Here is a 22,893-nt window from a genome sequence, read left to right as displayed (position 1 = left end):
CCCTGTTGGGACACATATGATAGCTACAAGCCGAGTCCATCAACCATATGTCTGATGATGTTGATGACTCTGTTATAACTAATGAGAAGTCTGAATCATCACAATCAGCTACATTTGAATCCATAATGGCCTTTCCATTGTTATGTTTGGCCTTATTCTTCAACCTCGGACAGTCTTTCTTCCAATTCCCCTTTTCTCGACAAAAGGCACATTCATCTTTGATGGGTCTGAATCTTGACTTGGATATTCCCTTCTTGTCCTCAGTTGATTTTGAGGACGACCCCTCACAAATAGTGCTTCTCCTTCTCCGCCCTTCTGTTTTTCTCGCTTTCTTTGTTCATAGCTGTACAAAGCCGAACAAACTTCTCTAAGAGAAACTTCGTCATTTCCATGGAGTAGAGTAGTTTCAAGGTGCTCGTACTCATCAGGAAGTGACGCCAACAACATCAAGGCCAAGTCACCATCATCATAAGTTGTATCCATATTTTGCAAATCTGTGACCAACTTATTGAAACTGGTGATATGTTCATTTATCGTGGTACCAGGAACATAGGTGAAGTGAAACAGTCTCTTCTTCATGTACAATTTATTTTGACTGTTTTTCTTCAAAATTTTATCCTCCAGTGCTTTCCATAATTTACTTGCAGAAGTTTCCTTTGTGTATGGATATTTCTGCTCTCTAGCAAGGTAGGATCGAATGGTACCGCAAGCAACACGGTTGAGAATCTTCCAATCTTCTTCTCCAATAACATCTGGTTTCTTTTCTTCAATGGCCAGATCTAGCCCTTGTTGAAAAAGGACATCTAGAACCTCGCTTTGCCACATCCCAAAATGTTCCGGACCCGTCAAATATTTCTACCGCAAATTTCGCATTTGACACAATTCTTGTCATAAGCGAAGATGCCAATGATGACGTATTGTTGACACTTGATGTAGATTCTTCTTGTTTATTGTCTTCCATCTTTGACACAAATATTATTTAACAGCTGACGACACAAATCAAGATTATTTCCTTTCTGGTGTGGAAGATCAGACTAAGCTGCAACCACAGAGCATATTCAGATAGAACCTTGACTCAGTTACCAAGATAAATATTTTCTGATGTGGAAGATCAGACTATGCTGCAACCACAGAGCATACTTAGACAGTACCTTGGCTCTGATACCAATTGTTGCGGAAGCCAAATGTATATAGTGTGAATAAGTCACAACTATTATACCAAAAATTATGACAGCCATCAAATAATAAATAAGACAATAAAACAACAATAAAAGGAACACCAAAATTTACGAGGTTCGGCCAATTTTGCCTACTCCTCGGACACAACCAATATTTTATTTCACTCCAAAAATACAAGTGAAATAATACTAAAGAGAGAAGATATAAATGCCTTGAGAAGATAAGAAGGCAAATGAGAGGTGTGTTAAAATCCTAAACATTAGACCTCCTTCTATAGGGAAAAAATCCCTACCAATTTGGTCTTCCACCGATGTGGGAGTTTTGGCATTCAACACTAAGGCTATTTCTTGTATAAATTTCGACACCACTTATAAAAATTCTTGTATACGCCCCTATCACTAAGTGTGGAGGAAGGGAACATAAGCCTGTCTTTCACCTTGACATAAATATCTGTGAAGGAAGATGCAAACTTCATAGAATATTATGTTACAGCTTACAGGTACACTTGAATCAGAATATCAGATTCTGCCCAGACAGTTGGTGGATAGAGATAATACTAAGTTATAGAGGAGGCACCTAGCTTCGGTTCTTAGAATCGAGTAGATCATAACCCCCTAATGGTTCTCTATGAAGGTCTCAGAACAGAAAGGTTGTTCTAAATCAGAATCCAAGACCTATAGTGGAATGGGTGCATTATCACTGTGATAGACTAATAGCTTGTGACAGCTTCTTTTTCCCCTACTTGTACGACCAAAAATACTTGCATGTGCATCTGGGAGCAACAATGGTTCTTCAATTGAATGCACCACAAGGATGAAGATAAAACCTAGGACCGATGGAATTACTTGTCTGTCAATAGAGATCGCTGAGATCAACCACATTCCTCAACGAAAAAAATATTGTGGTATCTTGCCTCCAAAAGAAAGTCATCGAACATATTTTTGAATTGAATGTAAACAAAAAGTACTACATTCATATTATAATTTTTATGGTAAAAGTAATACAAGAATTATTGGAATTATTCATTTCTGTCGTGCATAGGTTACAAGCATACAATCGTGTATTTGAAAACTGCAGCAAGCTCAAGAACTTCCATTATCCTTGCCGAGGAATAGATCAGAACACTGCTTTACTGTGTCCTCTGGGCTAGTAACTGGAAAAAAGTGAAAGAAACAAACAAATAACTGGTGATATGATTCTTCGGGTAATTATGCAGGCGAATAATTATTCAAACATCAGAAGAATGAGGTTTTATGCAAACCTGTGTGGCCCGCAGTTCTCTCGGACTCGTAGATCTCATGGTCATTTCCTCCCTGTTAGAGTAAAAAGCAGGATTCTTACTTCAGCTCAACCATGAAGAGAAAGCTTCACGCACATCAGTAACTAAAGACTGACCTTGTATGTCTTGTCACCAAAAAAGTGAATTTCATTAAATTCTTCAAGGTATCTCAAACAATAAGTCTTGTCCCATCCTTGAGGAAAAACCTGTCATGAGCAAGATTACAAAATCATCTGTAAAGAATACACTTTTAACATTATAGGATCAATGAGCACAAGCACAGGCTTAAAGTTGCTCACATCAAAACTAATTTGGCCTCCAATGGAGAAGGTGAGGTTAAGGTGTGCAAACTTTTCTCTGAGCACAGATACCATTGTTTGACGTATCTTGTGTACCTGAATATAGATCATTAAGTCTTTAATTTATAGGGAAAGAATCTGCCAGTGGTACGTTACTCCGACACATATATGTGGTATTAGAGCAGTTGTGTCTACCTTGTCATACTTCTCAAATTCATCCCTTTCTTCCTGACTACAATTCCTCCCTATAGGTGAGACATTTAGCATGCCACTTCTGAACTCAATGAATGTTCCTCTGCAAAGGAGAATAATTAAGAAGTTTGCCACAAAGAAGCACACAATTCAACCTTTCATTTTTTATGACCTTTCATATGCTCACCTCTTTATTGGAATGTCCAAGTCAGCAATGTAATGGAGGGTAAAGTTAATAAATTCCTGCACATCATTTGCATCCAATCAAGATATGTCTTCGCCGTCCACATATAAGCTCATTTCTAATTCAGTTGAGTGAGCCTAAGCTATGAACATGATTACATGAATCCTCACCCAACTGTATGCAACAAACATACACAAATAACTCTTCATTGAACATTTCTAATTATGGGGAAAAAGGACTATCAGCGAAATATTGAAATTTACAAGCACCTGTTACCCTTTCTTGGATGTGTTCTATCATAAGTTTTTGCCAATTATTGAAGAAGGGAAGCAAAAAATATTTTGAACCGATTCTTTTCTTGGCTTTTAATGGACAAATTTCTTTGTTAAGGTTACAATTCCTCGTGTCATAGAAAACCTTTTGTTTTGTTACCAGAAAATTTAAATAAATAATACCAAGCCAATTTCACACAAGAATTGTTAAAACAGACGCACGTACGGAGAAACACATTCGAAAAATGCCACTCTAGTATAATAGGTCTTGAAGTAATTACTGAAATAAAATAATTAACCTTGAATCTGTACAATAATTTAGTTATCAAACTTCCATTAACTATCATATATTGACTCATAGAAGCTTTATCTTATTCGTAGGAGGTATACATTCAAACTAATTTATTGATTCAACGAGATCCTTTTTCTTAAGTTATCTTATCAACAAATAATCAAAAGGATCGCAAAGCCTTTCTCGAACTGCACTTGGTTGGGTATATTCCCCTCGTTGGGCTTCTTAAAAAGTAAAGCATTTCCTCATTATAGGAAAAGTGCAGTGACTAACCTTGAGCTTCTCGTCTCCAAGAAATGACTTCAAGCTCTGCATACAGGGAATCATGTCATTTCAAAAGAAATCACCCTGCTAATTAGCAACTAAGGAGAACGAAAGAAGAGATGCACTTTAAAGTTGAAAACAGAGAAAAAACTCTCCAAGTTGTTCCATATATCATGAGACTATTTTCTAGTCAAATGGTTGTGAGTAAGAGAAGTTCCATTTCCATGTAAATCATCACTAAATTTGAATTACGAGCTTAGGACCTAACTATAGCATGTTTAGACAATAGAAAATGTGCATTTATTGCATATCTTAAAAAGCTCTATCTTGGTACAAGGTGCTTATGTTTGGCAACAAAGATGTTGGTTTAAGTTTGAGGATAAAGACAGCATCTAAATATCTTGTTTCGTGACAAAACAAACTTGCACCTCACGAGTAAAATTACAGAGAAAAGTTGTCAAATCTTTCCAGTACCTGTGTGCCAATAAGCTTGCCATCCTTATGTGCTACAAGGCCATTTTCAGAGAAACAATAATCATAATCCGTTGTAACTGCATCACAAATATTAGAAGATTGGTTAATAGCCACATATTGAGAAGTTTCTAACCTCCAGCTAAATCAGTCAGACAAGCTCTATTACAGATGATTCTATAAAACATTTGAAGGAAAAATATACTCCCTCCTTCGACATTTCAATTGTCAGAGATTGCTTGAACAAGTAGCATAACAGTAAAGTTGAGATAAGTAGTAAAAGCATTTTACAGAGAAATTCTCCAAAAGTCGAGGTTACTGTTATGCCTTGCTAGGTTTGAGATTTCTCTGAGGCTAAGCGGGCTTCATATTACTTTTCAAATTTGTATAATATTCAGCGTGAATACAAGAAAAGACTTTTATCTATGCAAATTGGAACGAGTAAAAAAGCAATGCCAGTAACGTTTTTGGGCTAGAGGGAGTTAAACAAAAAAAACATTTGCCAAGGGGGAAGAAAAAGAGCACAAAGGCAGGGGTCTTTACAATTTATGACACTCCCATTACGACCAACAACCAAGCTTCAGGAGTAAAGTTCAGTTTTGTGTGACTGGAAGAACTGTGGCCCACGTGAATTAAGTGGCTAAAAGATTTGTCTTCTTTTGGCTGTTGGGACCACATAAATGGACAGAATCGCAATAGAATCATAGGAGATCATTGATAGACTTCTTTTTTATGTTTTTGTTTTTTCCACATTGATGATCATTGATCGACATTATTGATGACCATAGACTTTCTTTTGGTTCACCGGACATCAATGTTTATAATTTATTACTTCAAGATAAGGATAGATAAAGTAAAACAATGAGAGTGATCACGTAAAAACTATTTTGTGTTCTTTCTTGTCATTGGAAGTTTCTTTCTTCTTCCTTTCTGGCGATAGTTCTCGCGATAATCATATCTGCTCCATATGGATACGCCTGACCTCAGGGAACATTTAGCATTAAAATTACCAAAACATACATTTCATCGGCATTCAGGGAGCTATAAACATAGGACTACTTATACACGCCAGTAGAAAGGTCTTGATTTCGAAAAGGAACACTGGGAAAACATAGAGTTTATCGGCATACATGGAGCTATTACCATAAGACTACTTACACACGCTAATTGAAAGGTCTTTACTTCGAAAAAGAGCACTAAACTGAATTTTACTGAAAACTTTTCGTATAAGACCTTTTTTAAATCAAGACTCAGTTAAGTGCTCTTTGGCGAATGAAACCATAGTTCTGCTCTTGCTCTAATACTAAGATGAATCTTAGATACTGAGCTACAAACATGAGCTACAATAAGCTCATTTGGCACCTCGATCACAACCCTTCGCACAAATTTTCATGTCCTAAACTTTTGATCATAACGACTCCACGTTTAATACATATAAAAGCTAGTTAAGCTGACCTGTCTTGCCAAGCTGTTCTGATATCTTAACCAGGTCAGAACCCCCAACAACTCCGACAGTAACCACCTGCAGGAAGACAAACAGTTAAGTAGGAAGGAAAAAGAAATTAAAGAGAGAAAAAAGGGAGGAGAAAGGAGTTTAGAAAAGGATCATCCACCTTTCTAAGTTCCTTCATAAATTTCAACATTTCTGGAGTAACTTCCTGAAATTTTGAGGTAAGAATTCCGAAGAAGAGTCAGTAAGCAGTACAAAGATGAGTAAAAGTCATTACAAGTAAATTTATGAAAAAGAGTGGAACAAAAGAGAGGAAGAATGAGAACAAGTGACTAGAGGGCAGCCCGGTGCACTAAGATCCCGCTATGCGCGGGTCCGGGGAAGGGCCGGACCACAAGGGTCTATCATACGCAACCTTACCCTGCATTTCTGCATGAGGCTGTTTCCACGTCTCGAACCCGTGACCTCCTGGTCACATGGCAGCAACTTTAACAGTTACGCCAAGGCTCCCTTCTGAACAAGTGACTAGATTTTAAAAAAATAATTAGGAGGCAAGCAAGAAATGAAGTGTTGAAAAGAGTTTCAAGAGTGAGGCTTTTTCTCTAGTGGTTCAGCATTTCCACCACCAACCATAGGTTATAGGTTCAAGTCAAGACTCAAGAGGGGCAGGTATTAGATCTATATTAGTAGAAAATGATCAAACTATAACCAACAAATACAAGCAACCAATTATACAGGCAGATGCGCAAGAAACTCAGTAGCATTGCTGGGTTGGATAAAGATCACTAAGTAAATTTACTTTAAAAAGGAAAAAAGATCATACCTTGCGAGGTGCTGTAAGAGTTCCATCGACATCAAAGAGAGCAATTAAACCAGGCTTCCTTGCAGCCATTTTAATCTAAAAATTCTCAGCAACTCTCTCTCTCTCTCTCACTGCATTCAAACATCAAAAATGTCAACTTTGCCACTGCAATTATTCAAAAAACCAAATGGGTCTCTGGATATGCACGAGATTATGTCATAGAAAAGGTAGACATATAGATACAAGTGGTATTTTCGTGTTACTGAAAGTGCAAATTTTGCACCGACGAAAGAAAAAGAAGAAGAGACGTGCAAGAGAGGCCATCAATATACACATGGCATTCCAAAATGAGGATGGTACAGTTAAGACTAATAAGGTTCAATGTATGAAGAAGAACAGCATTGGCTTACCTCACTAAACCGTTCCTTCTCGGACAGATCTGAACTGCTTTCACAACTTTGATGATAGGGGGTTTTGGAATTTATAGCATTTTGAGTGGAGATCTGATACAAAGACATAAGCTGCCAAGATCTGCACAGTCCAACTGAAAAAAGTCCGATCTGCTACGTGCTTTCTTCAACAAGTGGCCAATCGTGTGATGCCAAATCATCATCTTACTGCGGCAGTTGTTCAGATACACGTATTTAGAAGATCTAATTGGAGGAGGTTTGTAAATTGTTGGACCAGAAATTTGAGATAATGGAATTTTTACATTCTTACGAAACTATATTACCCTCAAGTTTTACTATAATTACATTTTATATATCCAATCACCATTTATGTACATTTTAAGGGAATTAATGATAATAATTAGTATCTCAAAATTACTCTAACATATCTTCCACACGTTTCTCTCTCCACATCTCACCCCCCCTCCCACGTATCTTGCACTCACCCATGATTCAACTATTGACAACCATTAAAAAGTTTTGAAACTTTGAATTCGAATTTGGATTTTCAAAAAATATTATTTGTTTGAATTAGATGTTATTGCAAAAAATTGGGAATTCTCTCTACGTCTCTCTCAATCTCTCAATCCCCTAATAAGAGAGCAACAATTCCACCATTGACAGCAATTAAAAAGCTTTGAAGCTTTGAATTCGAATTTGGGTTTTCAAAAATCATTATTTGTTTGGATTGGGTGTTGTTGCAAACAATTGGGAATATGGTTTGGAGTTTATATCTCAACTTTGAGAGGTTTTGGTGAAGATTAGACTTTATTTTGCATGAATTTCATATTGAAACTCGAAAAAAAAAAGACATAATATACATTATATTTACGAAATTGTAGCAAAATTGTAGAAAAATTTGTAGAAAAACTGTATTCTGTTGTTTATATATTTTTCTTTCATTATTTAATTATTGTATGAAAGTTGAACATTATTGTCTAAAAATTATATTTAAGTTGTATGATATTATAGTTGTATATAACTGAGTAGAAATAATGTATGAAAATTGTAGATAAGTTGTATAATATATAATTAGTTGTATGAAATTTGTTTTTACTATATATAAATCAGATACAAAATATACAAAAGACATATTGTATAATTTTTGTATAATTTTTGTATAAAATTTGTATTTAAGTTGTATGTTATTGTAGTTGTATTTAACTGGGTAGAAATAATGTGTGAAAGTTGTAGATAAGTTGTATAATGTATAATTAGTTGTATGAAATTTGTTTTTACTATGTATAAATCAGATACAAAATATACAAAAGACATATTGTATAATTTTTGTATAAAATTTATATTTAAATTGTATGATATTGTAGCTATATAAAAATTCTTCGTGTGTACTATGTAGAGTAATGATGTCACTCCATAGAGAAATGAACTTCCCCTGTTGGAACATAAGTTCTGTGATTCACCATCCTCTGCTTTTGGACATGAGATGTGTGTATGAATCTTGTCGTTATATTTGTAGTTTCATGGATATTGTATTTTTTTGGATCTAATAGAGACGTTATGTGATGAATTTTTGATGATACATTCTGTAATTTCATAGGATGTTCATCAGTGTTAGTTACTTTGTTGTGATATGTATATTGTTCTTCTATTGCAGGAAGCTGCGGAGATATTGACCATCGACATAAAGCCTGAGTGGAAGAAGGGGACCAAGGTAACTTTTCCTAAAAGGGAAATCAGGAACCTGGTATTATTCCTGTCGATCTGGTTTTCGTTATCGAAGAAAAACCTCATCATGTCTATGCAAGGGATGGGAATGACCTTATTGTCTGAATTTAGTGATGCAGTTGTTAGTATTTTTGGTGATCTAGTGAAGAAGAGAAAAAAAAAAAGGTAAAGGGCGTAATTAAATCTCTTAATCGAAGACACTAATAATGGATTGGGAGCCTTTTAAGGTGGAATATATATATTTGGCCGGCGATCCTCTTTAATTTTTTTTTTATCATTCATGTAATAAAAAAAAATATCGTTTACAATGCGTAAAAGTCATTTGTGAATTTATTGGCTCTACCGTCGATATATTAAAAGAAGTAGGATACAAATTTTGACATTAACATTTAGGGTAATAAAGTTTTCAATAGTATATAGGTATGAAAAAATCTCATAAAAAAATAGTACTCCCACTAATATTAACAGAAGTAGTGGTTACTAAAGATAATTGTCTCAAATTATTTGTCATTTTAGAAGTTTAAAATAGTTTTTCCTTTTTACCCTTAATAAGTAATAATTATTCTTGAATATGTAGAGATAACACTGTGAGCACGTGATTTTTGTTTACGCGACAATCACTCCAAAAGAAATAAAAATAATAGCAAATGGTCTTGCTATACAATTTTGGATTTTTACGCGGTACTTTGTTAATTGTTTGTGATTTTTGCCCATCTTTTATTGAAAACAAAATACAAAAATGTGTCGTGTGTAGTTGAACCGTAATTGGTTTTTAAAGGAAAATCGTAAAAAATATGCGTCTTTTATTCTATTTTTTTTTTTTGTCATTAAGTGATTTTAATTAAATGTCAATGTAAGTGATAATTGTTGTTTTGAGTATTAATTAATATTGGTATGATTTTATTAGGAATTTTATTTTTTAAGTTGTAAGAAGGAAAACATTGGATTTGGGCCATAATTTCAAATGAAATCAGGCCCAAACTCATACAAATGACCCAGTCCAACCAGGCTTTCTGCGAGATGCCCCAAACGACGCCGTATAGGCGTCATCCTTTTGAGCCGTTGATTGATTCAGGGGAACGGCCCAGATCAGACCAATCCTTTACCCAAACGACGTCGTATAAGGCCGTCTAATCTCAGCCGTTCAAGCCGGGCTGATCTAACAGCCCTCGTTCCATATCCTTTACCTATTATCAGACCCGACCCAATGAAACCCAGCCTAATCCACCCCAGTATGAAAGCAAACGACATCGTTTCACTTAAACCTCCAGATCCAGGCCGTTGATCTCGATTGATCTAACGGCTGAGATCAGGCCATCCACCCCATATATAAGCTTTCCACCCGTACCCCACCCCCTATCCAAATACCCCTCCTTCGTCCTCATCCCTTCCAACAGACCCAACCCCGGAACCCTAGAGCCGCCCCCCTTTCCCCTCACCAAAAACCCGGCGGCATGGACGCCGGTGACCCCCACCTTAACACCCTAGGACCACCTTGACACCCTGAACATAGATCTGCAAACCATTGATCTCGAACCTCCCCCCATCGTCTCGAATCTTCATTTGAAGATTCGAGCAGAACCTCGACATACACCGATGTACCCCAGCTTCACACCAGACAGTCCCCGAACTTCCCTCGTGACCAAACCATGCTTGGTTTGGTCCGAATCTAACCATGGAAACCCAAATCCCAAATCTACCATCTATGAACCCCAGAAACCCCAAGCCTGGTCTGTGTCCGTTTGAGCTAAAGTGATTAGGGTCTATTGGACCTTAATCGAAGTGTTCTCACTTGAGAACACTTCGATTAAAGTCCGCTCAACCCCAAGAAGGTTCATTTCAAACACGAGCTGGTTTTCTGATTTTTTTTCAAGGACTTTAAGGTAGGTGTGTTTTTCTTTCCTCGATTCAGTACATGTGTTGTTAAAGGTCTGTTCGTATGGCCAAATGTTTTGTTTAATTTGTGTCTTTTAAATTTTATCAACTGTTGTTGTCCACCTCTGTGTTTGATCGAGTCTGTCTTCTATTCACTGATAATGTGTATATGTGTATGAGCTGTGCAATCAATTGAACTTTGAAATTGACTGATTAATTGATTTCACCAGTACAACTTTTGCTTAGTCAGTACAATTTGAATTGTAGGTTGATACTGTTAGAGTTCTGATCATGGCTTTTGATTGTATATGTTGTAATTAATATAGTCGAGTCGATACACATCGTCAATAAGTTCAAAGCTTTGAATGATAATAATTTGATTGGGTTTTCTGTTGAAATCCTACTTAAATCAAATTAGGAATTGAGTTTAACTACTTATAGTTGTTGTACTTGAATCAGAAATTTAAGGGTCTTGGTCTATAACTGCAGTCTGAATTGGGGGGCATGTGCACTTGTGCACAACATGTGCATAAAGGCCTTTGTTAAGATGAAGAATAACTTGACAGCATGTGCTGTCAGGTTATATTCCTGCTGCCCATGTCTGCTTTTAGTTTAATAAGCCAATTAAAAGGGCTGTCAGGAATCTCATGGGAATGTTTCATATTTTAAAATGTTGAATGGAAAAACAGCAAGAAAGAGAAGGTTTCTGATGTGTTTTACTAGGCTGTAGATAGCCTGATGTTAGGCTATAAAAGGAAAAAGAACTTCCATTAGTAAGGGGACTGAGATTGATTTTGAGGACTGAATTTTGAAAAAGAAAAAGGCAGACAGATTTTTAGACTGAACTCAGATTTCTGGAGATTTGATTGTTAGATATATACAGACACACACAAGAGAGAAAAACAGACAGAAAAATCATAAACTGTTTCTTCCTATTGTTGTTTGGGCTTCATTTGTTTTCAGCCTTTTCAATCAATTTTGATTCTTTGAAGTTCCAATTGAGTCTATTTGGTTGAGTGTTTTCATTGGTTTATCATTGGTTTTGGTCTGCCTGGAGTTCTGATTCTACTCCATTGTGTGCTGCTGTCATTTGGCTACCTTTCCTATCGGCTGTAGTTGCCATTCTTGCGTTCAAGCTTGTTCTGCTGTTACCAGTTGTTACTGCTGCTGTTTCTATTGCCATTGTTACTCTACTGACTTCTCTTCTTCTTCTGTAAGCACTTCCAGGTACACACTTTCGAAACCATGTTTGTTAAAAGTTTGAAGTTTGAAGCAGAAATAAAGAAATGAACGTTTGTTTACTTCACAATACTTGTGTTCAAAATAGGTTGAATGGTAGTTGGCCTGTATTTGTTTAAGTTAGTTCCAACTGCAATTGCTCTGTATGAATTAAACACATCCTGATTGACATATTAGATAGTATTGTTTGTTAGATCAGACGTATTTTCAATGTGTATAACCATTAGGTTTCGATTTAGTTATGACAGTATAACATAGAATCATGGCAAGCATCTGTATGTATTTTTGTCTAGACCTCTGAACTGTCAAATCTGTTATATTTGGTCCCATTTGATTTCAAGATAAATGTACCCCAAGCTAATTCTCATGTGGTGTTACGTTAACAGGGTGGTCATGTATGCCAACCCTCTTGTTAGATTACTTGTTCCTATATAGGTTCGATATGGGTTTCGATATAGATTCACTGTTTCGAAATAATACGATGACTTTTGAGGAAAACTAATAGGCATTTTGAGTTCAATTAGTAGTAGTTTTCCTAATAAACAGTCGATTCCATTAATCAAAGCCCAAATAAGCTAGTTTTAAAATTCAAATTTGAAGGTCGTTTAATGTAAGTTTAGTACATGTTATTAGTTTGTTTGCCATCTCCCTTAGCCAATTAACAAGCGTATTCACTCGTTGAAGACAAGTCATGAGGTAACTCTCATAAACAACCAATCACGTAATAAAACAAAATTCGGATTCGGCAAACATATTAAAGATTTAGTATGTAGTTGTTTAAACAAGTAAATTTGGTATTCTCTTCCTTTTATTTTTAGAGACAAACGTAATAGAAAAATGTAGTCACTATAGGTTTATCCTTTAAATAAAATTGAGACGAGCCTCGACTAACAAAAATGAACAAGCTGCGGGGCCCTCTAAATGTATATACTAAAATACTTAGAATTCGGGACAGGCCGTTTAGCGAATTTTACGGCCTTCCCAAAATAACAGTACGTTAGTTGCTCTGGGTGCGACTTAATTAAATTACATTCTTAAATTCGGGTGCACATTGATGTGACCCAAATCCAAATCTCAACGGAGTCTAAATGTGTCGACGACCACGGGTGCATTGATTGTGACGTGGTTCGAGATGCATTTTCACGACGTTGCAATCCTATAAAAAATAAAAACGATAATAATAAAGCGATTTAAACTTAATAAAAGCACTAAGTTACAACATGTATTTAAATCAGATATTTAGCCATTATAACAATTTAAGCGACCGTGCTAGAACCGCGGGATTCGAGGGTGCCTAACACCTTCCCTCGGGTCAACAGAATTCCTTACTTAGAATTTCTTCGCAGACTTCATTTGGAAAAGTCGAAAATTTCCTCGATTTGGGATTCAAGATAAACCGGTGACTTGGGACACTAAAAGCCAAACCTTTCCCAAGTGGCAACTCTGAATTAAATAAATAATCCCATTTCGAATATTGTCACTTAAATTGGAAAAACTCCCTCGCGCATTTAACCCTTCGGGGTGGGGCGCGCAAAAAGTAGGTGTGACAAACACATAAATAAAATAAATACTTAATAAAGAAAGATTACATTTTAAGACATAAATAAGGATCGAATAGCCAGATCTCTTTCCTAATTAATATTTCTTAAGGGGCGTGTAAAAGAGAAATATGACCCATAATACGAGACAGTTGGAGTATTTGGTTTCATTTTGCTTCCTTATGACACGTTTGTTCGAAAGTAATGTTTTAGGAATGACAATTTATTTAAGAGTGTTTGAATAAGCTTTGTGTTGACTCCAAATTTATTTCTTGTATTGGTGTATTAAATTACTCAATTTGCTTGTCAATCATACATGACATAAATAACATCTAGAAACGATATAAGAGTTGAGAGCAACATCAAGATATGAAAGAGAATACGTTAGAAATTCTTTAATTTTATGGATCGATAAAAGTACACTACATTAAGGACTCTAAAACATAAATTAGTTGATTCTTTTAAAAAAAATTATTTCTTTGAGTTCAAATTTTGCTTTAACTTTCTCAATAATATGCTTGAAGACAGTCTCTTTCATAAATGCAGGGTAAGACTGCGTACAATAGATCCTTGTGGTACAGCTTTTCCCTGGACGCTGCGCATAGCAGCAGCTTAATGCACTGGGCTGCCCTACCCGGTATATAACTATACGGATCTTTGGGACCACTAGCATGATGAGGAAGGAAACATCGGAGAAGGCACATTGGGACATTCCAAGTGTAGGGTCGATTATGATTTGCCTTTCCCTTTTTGTCCACCTCAAATTATATGCGCATATTTTTCTCAAGATGCTTGCATTTAGTATCAGTTTTGACATAGTTAAGGCAAACACAGTTGATGAGGAAACTTCACCACTTCTTGGCCAGTATATAGTGCATAAGCAGCTGCATATGAGGGCCAACCTTTTCAAGAAACCCTCCTTTAAATATTTGAAATTCATTCAAAACCTCATTTTCGTCTTCTTGAGCCAAGGGTCTATCAAAAACAACTTCTCTACCCCCTCGGGGGTAAAATCTGCGTACACACTACCCTCCCCGGATCCTACTAGTGAGATTTCATTGGGTCGTTGTTGTTGTCAATCAAAACCTCATCCACTTTGTCTTCTGTTAGTAGATTCTCAGCTCAAATAAGACCCCTGTAGCCTATGCATTGCAAGCAAACTGAAACAACATATTTGACAAAATGCAAAACTAAAGAAACTCAACATTTTCCTCTCTGGTTTCACCTATCTCCGTACTCCTTGCTGCTTTAGTTCATTTTTATTTTTTGTTCACCATTAAGCAAAATTTCTCGAAACGAAGATGTCTGCGACAACCACCAAATATTCTTGGATCCAGTAAAAGGAACCCATATAAAAATACAAAAGAAAAGATCAAAATAAATATACGCCAGCTTAAAAGTGGGTTAATATAAACGCATGCAGATGCTAAACTGATTAAAGTAAATTAGCATCTATAGTACATCCCTTTACATTCATTCAACATAAGTGCTACTAAACTACAAGAAAGTTTCCTCTACTGTATGATTCAAACAGCCGTTCCACTTCCTTTCCAGTTTTTTTCCTTTTAATCTTTTCTGTGACAAAGTATGTCCTTCCTTTCGACTCTTTGGATATTATATGGTGCACAATGTAGAGCGTTTGTATGGTATCAAGTATCCATCCGGCAATCTCACATTTGATGTCCAGAGGAGATAAATAAAACCTTGTTTGTGGGATAACTATACCAGTGGAGACTCTGTGATTGGTTGAGGAAGCTGAATCCCCGGTCTTGATGACCATCCTTTCCGCTGCCTGTAGGCCTCAACTGCTTGCAATCGAAGTCTTTCTTTTGAAGCATCTTGTGCATTCTTGAATGCCTTCATAAGCAGAAAACAAGTTTTACCATATGAATTGCAGTATATACCAAGGTCAATGCCATAAGCATAGGCACAGTTTAGGACTTCAGATGTCAATGCGGGTGTATATAATACAAAATAAAATCATCCAACTGTACCTTTGGAACAACCAACTTGGGTGGAGCTTCAACAACTTCACCAAATTTTATTTCTTCACGGCCAGGGAAATCCACATTTTCATCCATATTGGCATTCTTATGTTTCTTCTTTCTTGCTTCTAAACGCCTGCACAGATCCAAATATAAACAATTCAGTAACAACCAAACACCCCCCCCCCCCCACAAACACACACACACACAAAAAAAAAGTGAAAAATGAAAATATGTCATCACAAAATGTTTGTATATGCGAAATCCTTATTACATTTGCTACAGGGAAAACAGGCTATTCTGGGTGGATCCTTTTTCCTTTGCTTACAAATGAATGTTGCTTCATTGGCCCAAATTCAAATTGCTAATAAAATGTGAAATTCAACGGAATACATTATGCCAGCATAAACAAACAGTAAAACAATGCTCAACTAATTGTTATGTCTTAAGGAGTAGTAAGTTATTTGGGGGGAAATTGTTATTGTCTTTTTTTTTTTTTGATTTGCACCGGGTGTCCGAGTCTCTATGAGCCCCGACTAATCCCGGGGGTGCACAGGCCCTCGGCAAGGAGTTTCCCGCAAGTGCACCACGGTTAATTCAGGTTTTACCCAGTCCGATGGCCCTCAATAAGGAGTAGTAAGTTATTTGGGGGGAAATTGTTATTGTCTGGAGAAACTCAGCTGCATCTTAGTAACCATCGAAAACAACGAAGAAACAAGCAAGTAATATATTAAAGTATTAAACTAGAGAAAACAGGTAAAGGTGCTAAAAAGATTAGCTGCTAAATTCAATTAATGAAATACTGAATCTGAGCTAGAGTCAAACTTGTCATAGAATAATGTGCAGCCTTAGCATGATTAACCACCTTACTGCATAACCATGAAGTTACAGATTTGACTCCCTCGATACCCCAGGTTAAAATGGATACCCCTCTCCCCTCATGAAATAGAGTTGGTTTAGTTGTTCTGCTAACAAGATATGCAGCATATATATTTAAGATGACGTAAATCAATGACTCTGCCTCTACTAACAATAAAAAATAGCTCTGCCTCTACTTCAGCTCACCTTTGTTATAATAGAAAAGTTTATCTCAAGTAAATGCCACTATCATTAAGGCAGGAAAGTAAAAGAGAGATCTTTCACTGAGGCATTAGTTCTTACTGTTTCTTTCGCTCCTTTCTCTTTGAACTAGTAACACCCAGTTCAGCCGTTTCAAACCGAAGGTCCTTCACTTCCTTCCTTTTTCTCTTTTTATTTCGCTTCTGATGTGCGTTATCCCCGACACCACTCAAATTGCTTTCATCATCTTTCCTTTTGTTACCCGCATTTTTAGCTTGATCTCGATCTTCTGAATGTAGTCTCTGTTCAGGGACACATAAAAGTCCAAATTTTCAACACCTAATGTAACACAAGTAGCACATTTGCATGGGGGGGGGGGGGGAAATGCCGGAAAAAACAGTGACGGTCTTAGAAGAACAAACTGAGAGAATTCAGGAGTTTCTTTTACTAATGATTCACTAGAACATTTATGTTATTCGAGACAAGAAAGAGCGCATATGCAAATTGATAATGACGAAAGACCATAAATGGGACAAGAGACAATGAAAGATCACTCGCATTGGAAATGTGCGACAAACTTAGCATACAGATGAGCATTAGCATTGGCCAAAATGGAGACTAACAGCAAATACTTGACACTTCAAGTATACCTTTTATTTTTATTTTTTTGATAAGTTGAGATTGAATTTGTTTTGATTATTTTTTTTTTTTTTGATAAGTAACTAGAGATTATATGAATTTCTGCACTAAGCCAGTGCATCAGGCACAGGTTGCTCAATCCCTCTATTGTGTCTAGCATTCCTTCTAAATCATGTTTAACTAGATTGCACCACAAAGCTAACAGAAAAATACATCTCTGTTTAAGGTTGTGTATGTTTCTCTTTTTTCCTTCAAAAATTCTGTTGTTTCTTTCGAGCCAGACAGTCTACCAAATATCTAGATGTATGGATGATAAATTTAATTATTCTTTGATGTAATAAGAAAAGGCCCCCCAAACAAGATGTATGGTAAGTACGAATCTTAAACAAATGTATGATAGCATCCAATTGATTATTTCAGAAATAAATAAAGATTGTATTTGTTCAGAAACTCCCGAAAACAGCCTCTCTACCCTCAGGGGTAGGGGTAAGGCCTGCGTACACTCTACCCTCCCCAGACCCCATTAGTGGGATTATTACTGGGTTGTTGTTGTTGTTATATTTTGTTCAGAAAAAAATCTAAACAAATGCACTTGGCTATGCTTTGGTAAATATTAAGCTCTTCCATGTTATAGCTACTAAGTAGCACCCTTTTTTATTTTTCCATCTCGCATTCTTTAGCTCTTTAGCTCATAGACGAAGACAAGTGTTGGAGACAGAATAACTAGGAGAGCAAGAGAATAAACAAAATTGCTAGGGACCGAGCCTTGACTTAACTTGGGCTTGAGTGAACATGATGCTTTGAATCTTGACTGCATGCTTGAGCTGATCATAAATCTATTAAACCTATCACTGAACAGTTCTGAATCTTCCGAGCATATTGATGTTAATAAACTACACTTGCAAGCAGAGGCGGACCGATGCTATACCGAGATGGGTCACCGGCACCCGTGAAGTTCAACATTACCACCATGTGTGTGTGTATATATATATATATATATATATGTCTTTAGAAAATAGTGATATATTAGTAGCGGGCACCAAGCAGATTTTGGCTGCATCCAAAAGTGCACCCACGACCTTCAAATCCTAGGTCAACCTCTGCTTGCAAGATTGTCTTTTTAAGGCAAATTATGGATTCTCTGAAGATAACACTGCCTACAATTAAAAGACTAAAATAACTCCAAACTCAGCATTAAAACCAACTTGTACAACCAAATTACAGTACAACATTTATCTCCATGAAGACAAGTAATATGAGGAGCCCAAGCTTAAAGATCCAAACTTTACCTTCCCATTAGTACTGCCGCCACCATCTCCTTTCTTCCTATCTGCATTATTGGATGAAGCTTTCCCTGCACCTAAAATCATAAATATGAAAAACCCATTTCGAATTAAATATTAGAAACTAAAAAAAACTATTAATTTCCACCAAATACATGTATTAGAAAAACTTCACGAGCAATAACATAGATACAATGGAATGTACTGTATTGTGTACCTGAAAAGGCCATGATTTGACGGAGCTTAGAGGGAAGAGCATCAAGGGAGGAGGGAGTGGGTGGGGGAGGGAGCCTAGTGGTGCCTCCATGTGCTGCTCTGTAGTTCTTCTCTCTTCTCTTTTTCCCTTTCCCTCCCATCTTTGTTCTTTCTGTAATAATACGCTAAACCCTAAAGCACTATCCTTTTCTTTACAGCGTCGAAGCAGAGCCGTATTAAATGCAAATAGGTCCTCTTATTCTTTAAAATGTTGAAATAGAACCTTACAACTTTTTAAAATCTCAAATATTCCCTATAGATGGAGAATTCTCATCACTTTTAAACCCACATAATTAACAATATCATTAAAGGATCCCTAGTGGTATTTAAGAAAAATCGAACCTACACCTCAATTATGGAACCAAACTAGTTTTTCTAGTCGATTTACTCAAATCGTAAGATTTACTAACTCTTTATGTTATCGATCGATCATAATAAAAAATTTTACTCGAAAGAACCCAAGTTAAAGGTACTTTGACCAAAAAAAATAACTTGGAAGCTTTTCTAAATTTAATATACAGATTAACTAAGTAAGCATAAAATTATAGCTACTCAAGCTCCTATGTTACCACGATCTTTATAGTGGTACGCTGGTCTATTGTTGGTGGTTTTTGTGCTTCTAGTATTGGTTTTGCATTTGGTTATACGAGGTAAAATGTGGTTGTCCTAATTTTTGAAATTGGTAAAGAAAATAGTTAGGTTTTACGTACTATGATATGGGTTTAATTAGTTGGTCAACAGAATATTAATTATATCATATGTGAATGTTTCTCTTGTATTTTTAAAAGCATACTTCTTTCTTTCCTTATATATTATATACGCTAGCTGATTTTTTTAGCAACATATTTTAGCCAAGAAATGTATAATTAGAGGAACTTTTGATGACATGTTTGGTTGCTTTGTGGCCTAGATACATTAACTTTTCAGTGGAGGGGAGAATGACACAGTTATCCCAAAAAATAAAATTATTTACCCTTGTCTATCCATTTGTTTTTTTACTCATAAACTAATTACATTTCCTACCCATAGTAATTTTTGTGAGGAATTTTTTCTTTATTCTCCAATTCTTTTTTATGTCTATGCTTCTTTTCTTTTTTCCTTTTCTTTTTTTCTCGTTTTCTTCTTATTTTTTTCTTTTTTCCCTTTCTAATTTCATTTAACTTCTTCTATTTATATTCCTTTTCTCTTCATAATCTAATTTCATTTACTGTTTCACTATTTTTTATTATTCTTTTTTTATATATACTATTACTAAAGAAAAATCAAATTGTGTATCAATTAAATGTAGCTAATACAATTAAAAAATATAAATTAACATATGATATCAGTATAGTATATAGTTATACCAACGAGGTATACAATTGTACGCAAGAGTTAAAAAAAATTTAATTCAATTATTAAACTAAAATAATATCAACTGTCAATAAAAATTTCAAAAAATTTTAAAAGGGTCTAATTGTAAGAGTATAACGTTACGTTATATAGCATACTATAATTTTTTTTAATTTTTTTTTTTGCATTTTCAATTTGCCCCTCACGTTGGGTAAAAGCTTAAAGCAAATTAAAAAGGAAAAGGCAAGTGAATTTACGGTAATAAGTATACTATTGCAGTATATTGTATACTGTTACAACATACTGTTACAATATATTGCATATTATTATAGTATACTATAACAATATATTATATACTTTAATAATATATTGTTGCAGTATACTATATACTCCTATAGTATATTGTATACTGTAGCGGTATACTGTTAGGTAACTGTGTTCTTCTTCAATTATTACAATATACTGTTGCAGTATATTGTAAACTATAATAGTATACTGTTGCAGTATAGCTATATACTCCTACAATATATTGTATACCGTAGTGGTATACTGGTATACTGTAGCTGTGTTCTTCTTCGATTTTCAACTGAAAATTTCGATCTCAATCACCTCAAATCAACTCCAAATGCTATCAAATTTCAGTATGAACTTCCAGAAGGTACTATAAGCAATATTTAACAGCACCCACTTTGAATCAAACAAAAAAGCTTCAAAAATAAAATTGAGCTTCAAGCCCAAAAATGGTGGATATTCAAATACACATAAAAATTTGGATTTGCGAAGCTTACTCGAAGATACTATAAGCAATATTTTATAGGGCCCACATCGAATCAAACAATAAATCTTCAAAATAATAATAATAATATCTTTTTTTGCTCTCCAGGTTCATATATTTTTATAATATTATATATTATTTAATAAATATTATATTATATTATTTTTAATTAGTATTATTATGATAAGGTATAAATTATATTAGGAAAATGTGGTGCACTTAAAAGATACAATAGAGGTGCATATGAATCTGAGAATTGAACTTTCATGCTAAGCAATGGCAAAGATAAGAATGAGTAGAGCGGGTAAAATAAATGTGTCGCATAGGTATAAAATATAATAGAAATGAACATGGGTAGATACGGGTAAATATTTTACGGGTAAATATTTTATCTTTTATGGGTATATAGCATAATTTGCTCTAGATAGATACATTGAGAACATCAGTGGCGGATTTATATGGAGTTTTATGGGCATGTGAACTCGTGATCTCTTCATAAAATTAAATATTTTATATATTTATTTTAAAGCCGGTATAAGATTAAATGTTGACATCCATGCTCTAAAATTGGTATAATACTAATTGTCCTCCATATTGTATTCGGTTGGCAGATGATTGGAGAAGATGCTAAGAATTTTGCAAGCAACGTAACGTGGGGATTCATTTTAACAATGTTCTAAGCTAGCTCACCCAAAAGAAAAGAACATAAGCTGAAATAACTTCCCATATTAATCCTAGTATTTAATCAAAATAAATGGTCTTAACGTAACGGTTAGTGTTAATAGGAAGTCCTCCTCTTCTTTTCTCTCTTTTTTTATTTAATTGTGAACGATAGTATTCGACCAACTTGCATGCATTTTAACTATTTTGTAGAAATTGGTGGCGGATCCAGGATTTTAAAGTTATGGGTGCTCGCCGATAAAAACTTCAAAAGAAGAGGAAAAATAAATTTACATGTGGGTGCTCACTCAATATTTATCTAAATATTTGTATTGTTGCCTATATAAATTAATTAATACGGTCAAAGTTAATAGGTGCTTAAGCACCCACAACTCTTTATGTGCATCCGCCACTAACCAAATGAGAGGAAATTTGTTTGTTTTGCTAAAATTTCAACCATAGTCTCCCAAAAAAAAAAAAGTAGGAGAACCACCATCTTATTTGTTTTTTGTCTTTTTCTTCAAATAATAGGTATGCTAAATTTTAAGCTCTAATTAATTAAGGGTACAGATTATACAGTCATGAACTTCAAAAGGAAAAAGGATGTGCCATATTTCCATACCTTATAAGCTAGATATTTGTCTTATATTGCTATTGTGTTTGAGTTTATTAGAATTAGAAAGTTAAATATGTTGCTCCTGTATTATCGAAAGTTCATTGATATGATAGTCAATTGTGTAACGTGTAGATTTATATAACGATCAAATTTAACTTACATTTCATGACATGTTATCTTACACAATTAGAACTCGAACATGTGCATTTTATTAATCTTCTAGTAATTGCTCAAGATACAATATGCGCACGTACCGTTTAAAACGAAAAAAAAATATTTGGATTGAAAAACACCTCAGATGCAATAATAAAAAAGGGAATCATCCCTTCAGAGGGCAATCACCTATAGGGCAATCACCCATACAGGTGACCTGAGTTCGATCCCCTTCAATATTTTTTAGGTCGAGTCTGTCACACAGGACTTGTCTAGTTCAGTTATATCCTTTTTGTGATTTGCAGACACCAGAGGCGGATTTATTCCTGCCGAAGCGGTGTCACGCGATACCGCTTCGTCCGAAAATTTTACTAAATATATATATTAATACTATACGAAAACGGATAAGTAGGATGAGAGGGCCTTTGTAGTAAAAATTGTGATGCAGTAGAATTGAACATCTTTTCTAACTTAAGACTCAACAAAATCAATAGACTAAGGTTATTTTTTATCTAAAAGTATGATAATCAAAGTTATACTCCAATTCTTTTATAAATTTCAACACCGCTTACAAAATTTTTTGTGTACGGCCCGGACTGAGACAATGAAAAATTTACTCGGTGCGCCGAGAATGTATAAAAGTGTAAAACCTTTAGTTGAATAAC

The 22,893-nt window shown here is 35.2% G+C and overlaps 2 protein-coding genes across 3 annotated transcripts; both read right to left on the bottom strand.

Moving 5' to 3' along the window:
* Nucleotides 1-2,104: 2,104 nt before the first annotated feature.
* PMM (phosphomannomutase) lies at nucleotides 2,105-7,232 on the bottom strand. 2 transcript variants are annotated; one of them, XM_016616654.2, is made up of 12 exons: nucleotides 7,095-7,232; nucleotides 6,706-6,815; nucleotides 6,046-6,090; nucleotides 5,888-5,954; nucleotides 4,436-4,512; nucleotides 3,971-4,006; nucleotides 3,137-3,192; nucleotides 2,953-3,052; nucleotides 2,758-2,853; nucleotides 2,575-2,664; nucleotides 2,441-2,492; nucleotides 2,105-2,332 (listed from the first exon to the last, which is right to left on the bottom strand). In XM_016616654.2, the coding sequence occupies exons 2-12, from the start codon at nucleotides 6,772-6,774 to the stop codon at nucleotides 2,262-2,264; spliced, it is 759 nt and encodes a 252-aa protein (XP_016472140.1). In that variant the 5' UTR covers nucleotides 6,775-6,815; nucleotides 7,095-7,232; the 3' UTR covers nucleotides 2,105-2,261.
* A 7,623-nt stretch (nucleotides 7,233-14,855) lies between these two features.
* LOC107831986 (uncharacterized) lies at nucleotides 14,856-18,822 on the bottom strand. The gene is made up of 5 exons (XM_016659785.2): nucleotides 18,655-18,822; nucleotides 18,444-18,514; nucleotides 16,618-16,817; nucleotides 15,466-15,592; nucleotides 14,856-15,328 (listed from the first exon to the last, which is right to left on the bottom strand). Exons 1-5 carry the CDS (start codon nucleotides 18,791-18,793, stop codon nucleotides 15,191-15,193), a joined length of 675 nt encoding a protein of 224 aa, XP_016515271.1. The 5' UTR covers nucleotides 18,794-18,822; the 3' UTR covers nucleotides 14,856-15,190.
* Between the last annotated feature and the right edge of the window lie 4,071 nt (nucleotides 18,823-22,893).

Source organism: Nicotiana tabacum, chromosome 11 (assembly GCF_000715075.1).
Source record: "Nicotiana tabacum cultivar K326 chromosome 11, ASM71507v2, whole genome shotgun sequence".
Lineage (NCBI taxonomy): Eukaryota > Viridiplantae > Streptophyta > Magnoliopsida > Solanales > Solanaceae > Nicotiana > Nicotiana tabacum.
This window is presented reverse-complemented; position numbering and strand designations above follow the sequence as displayed.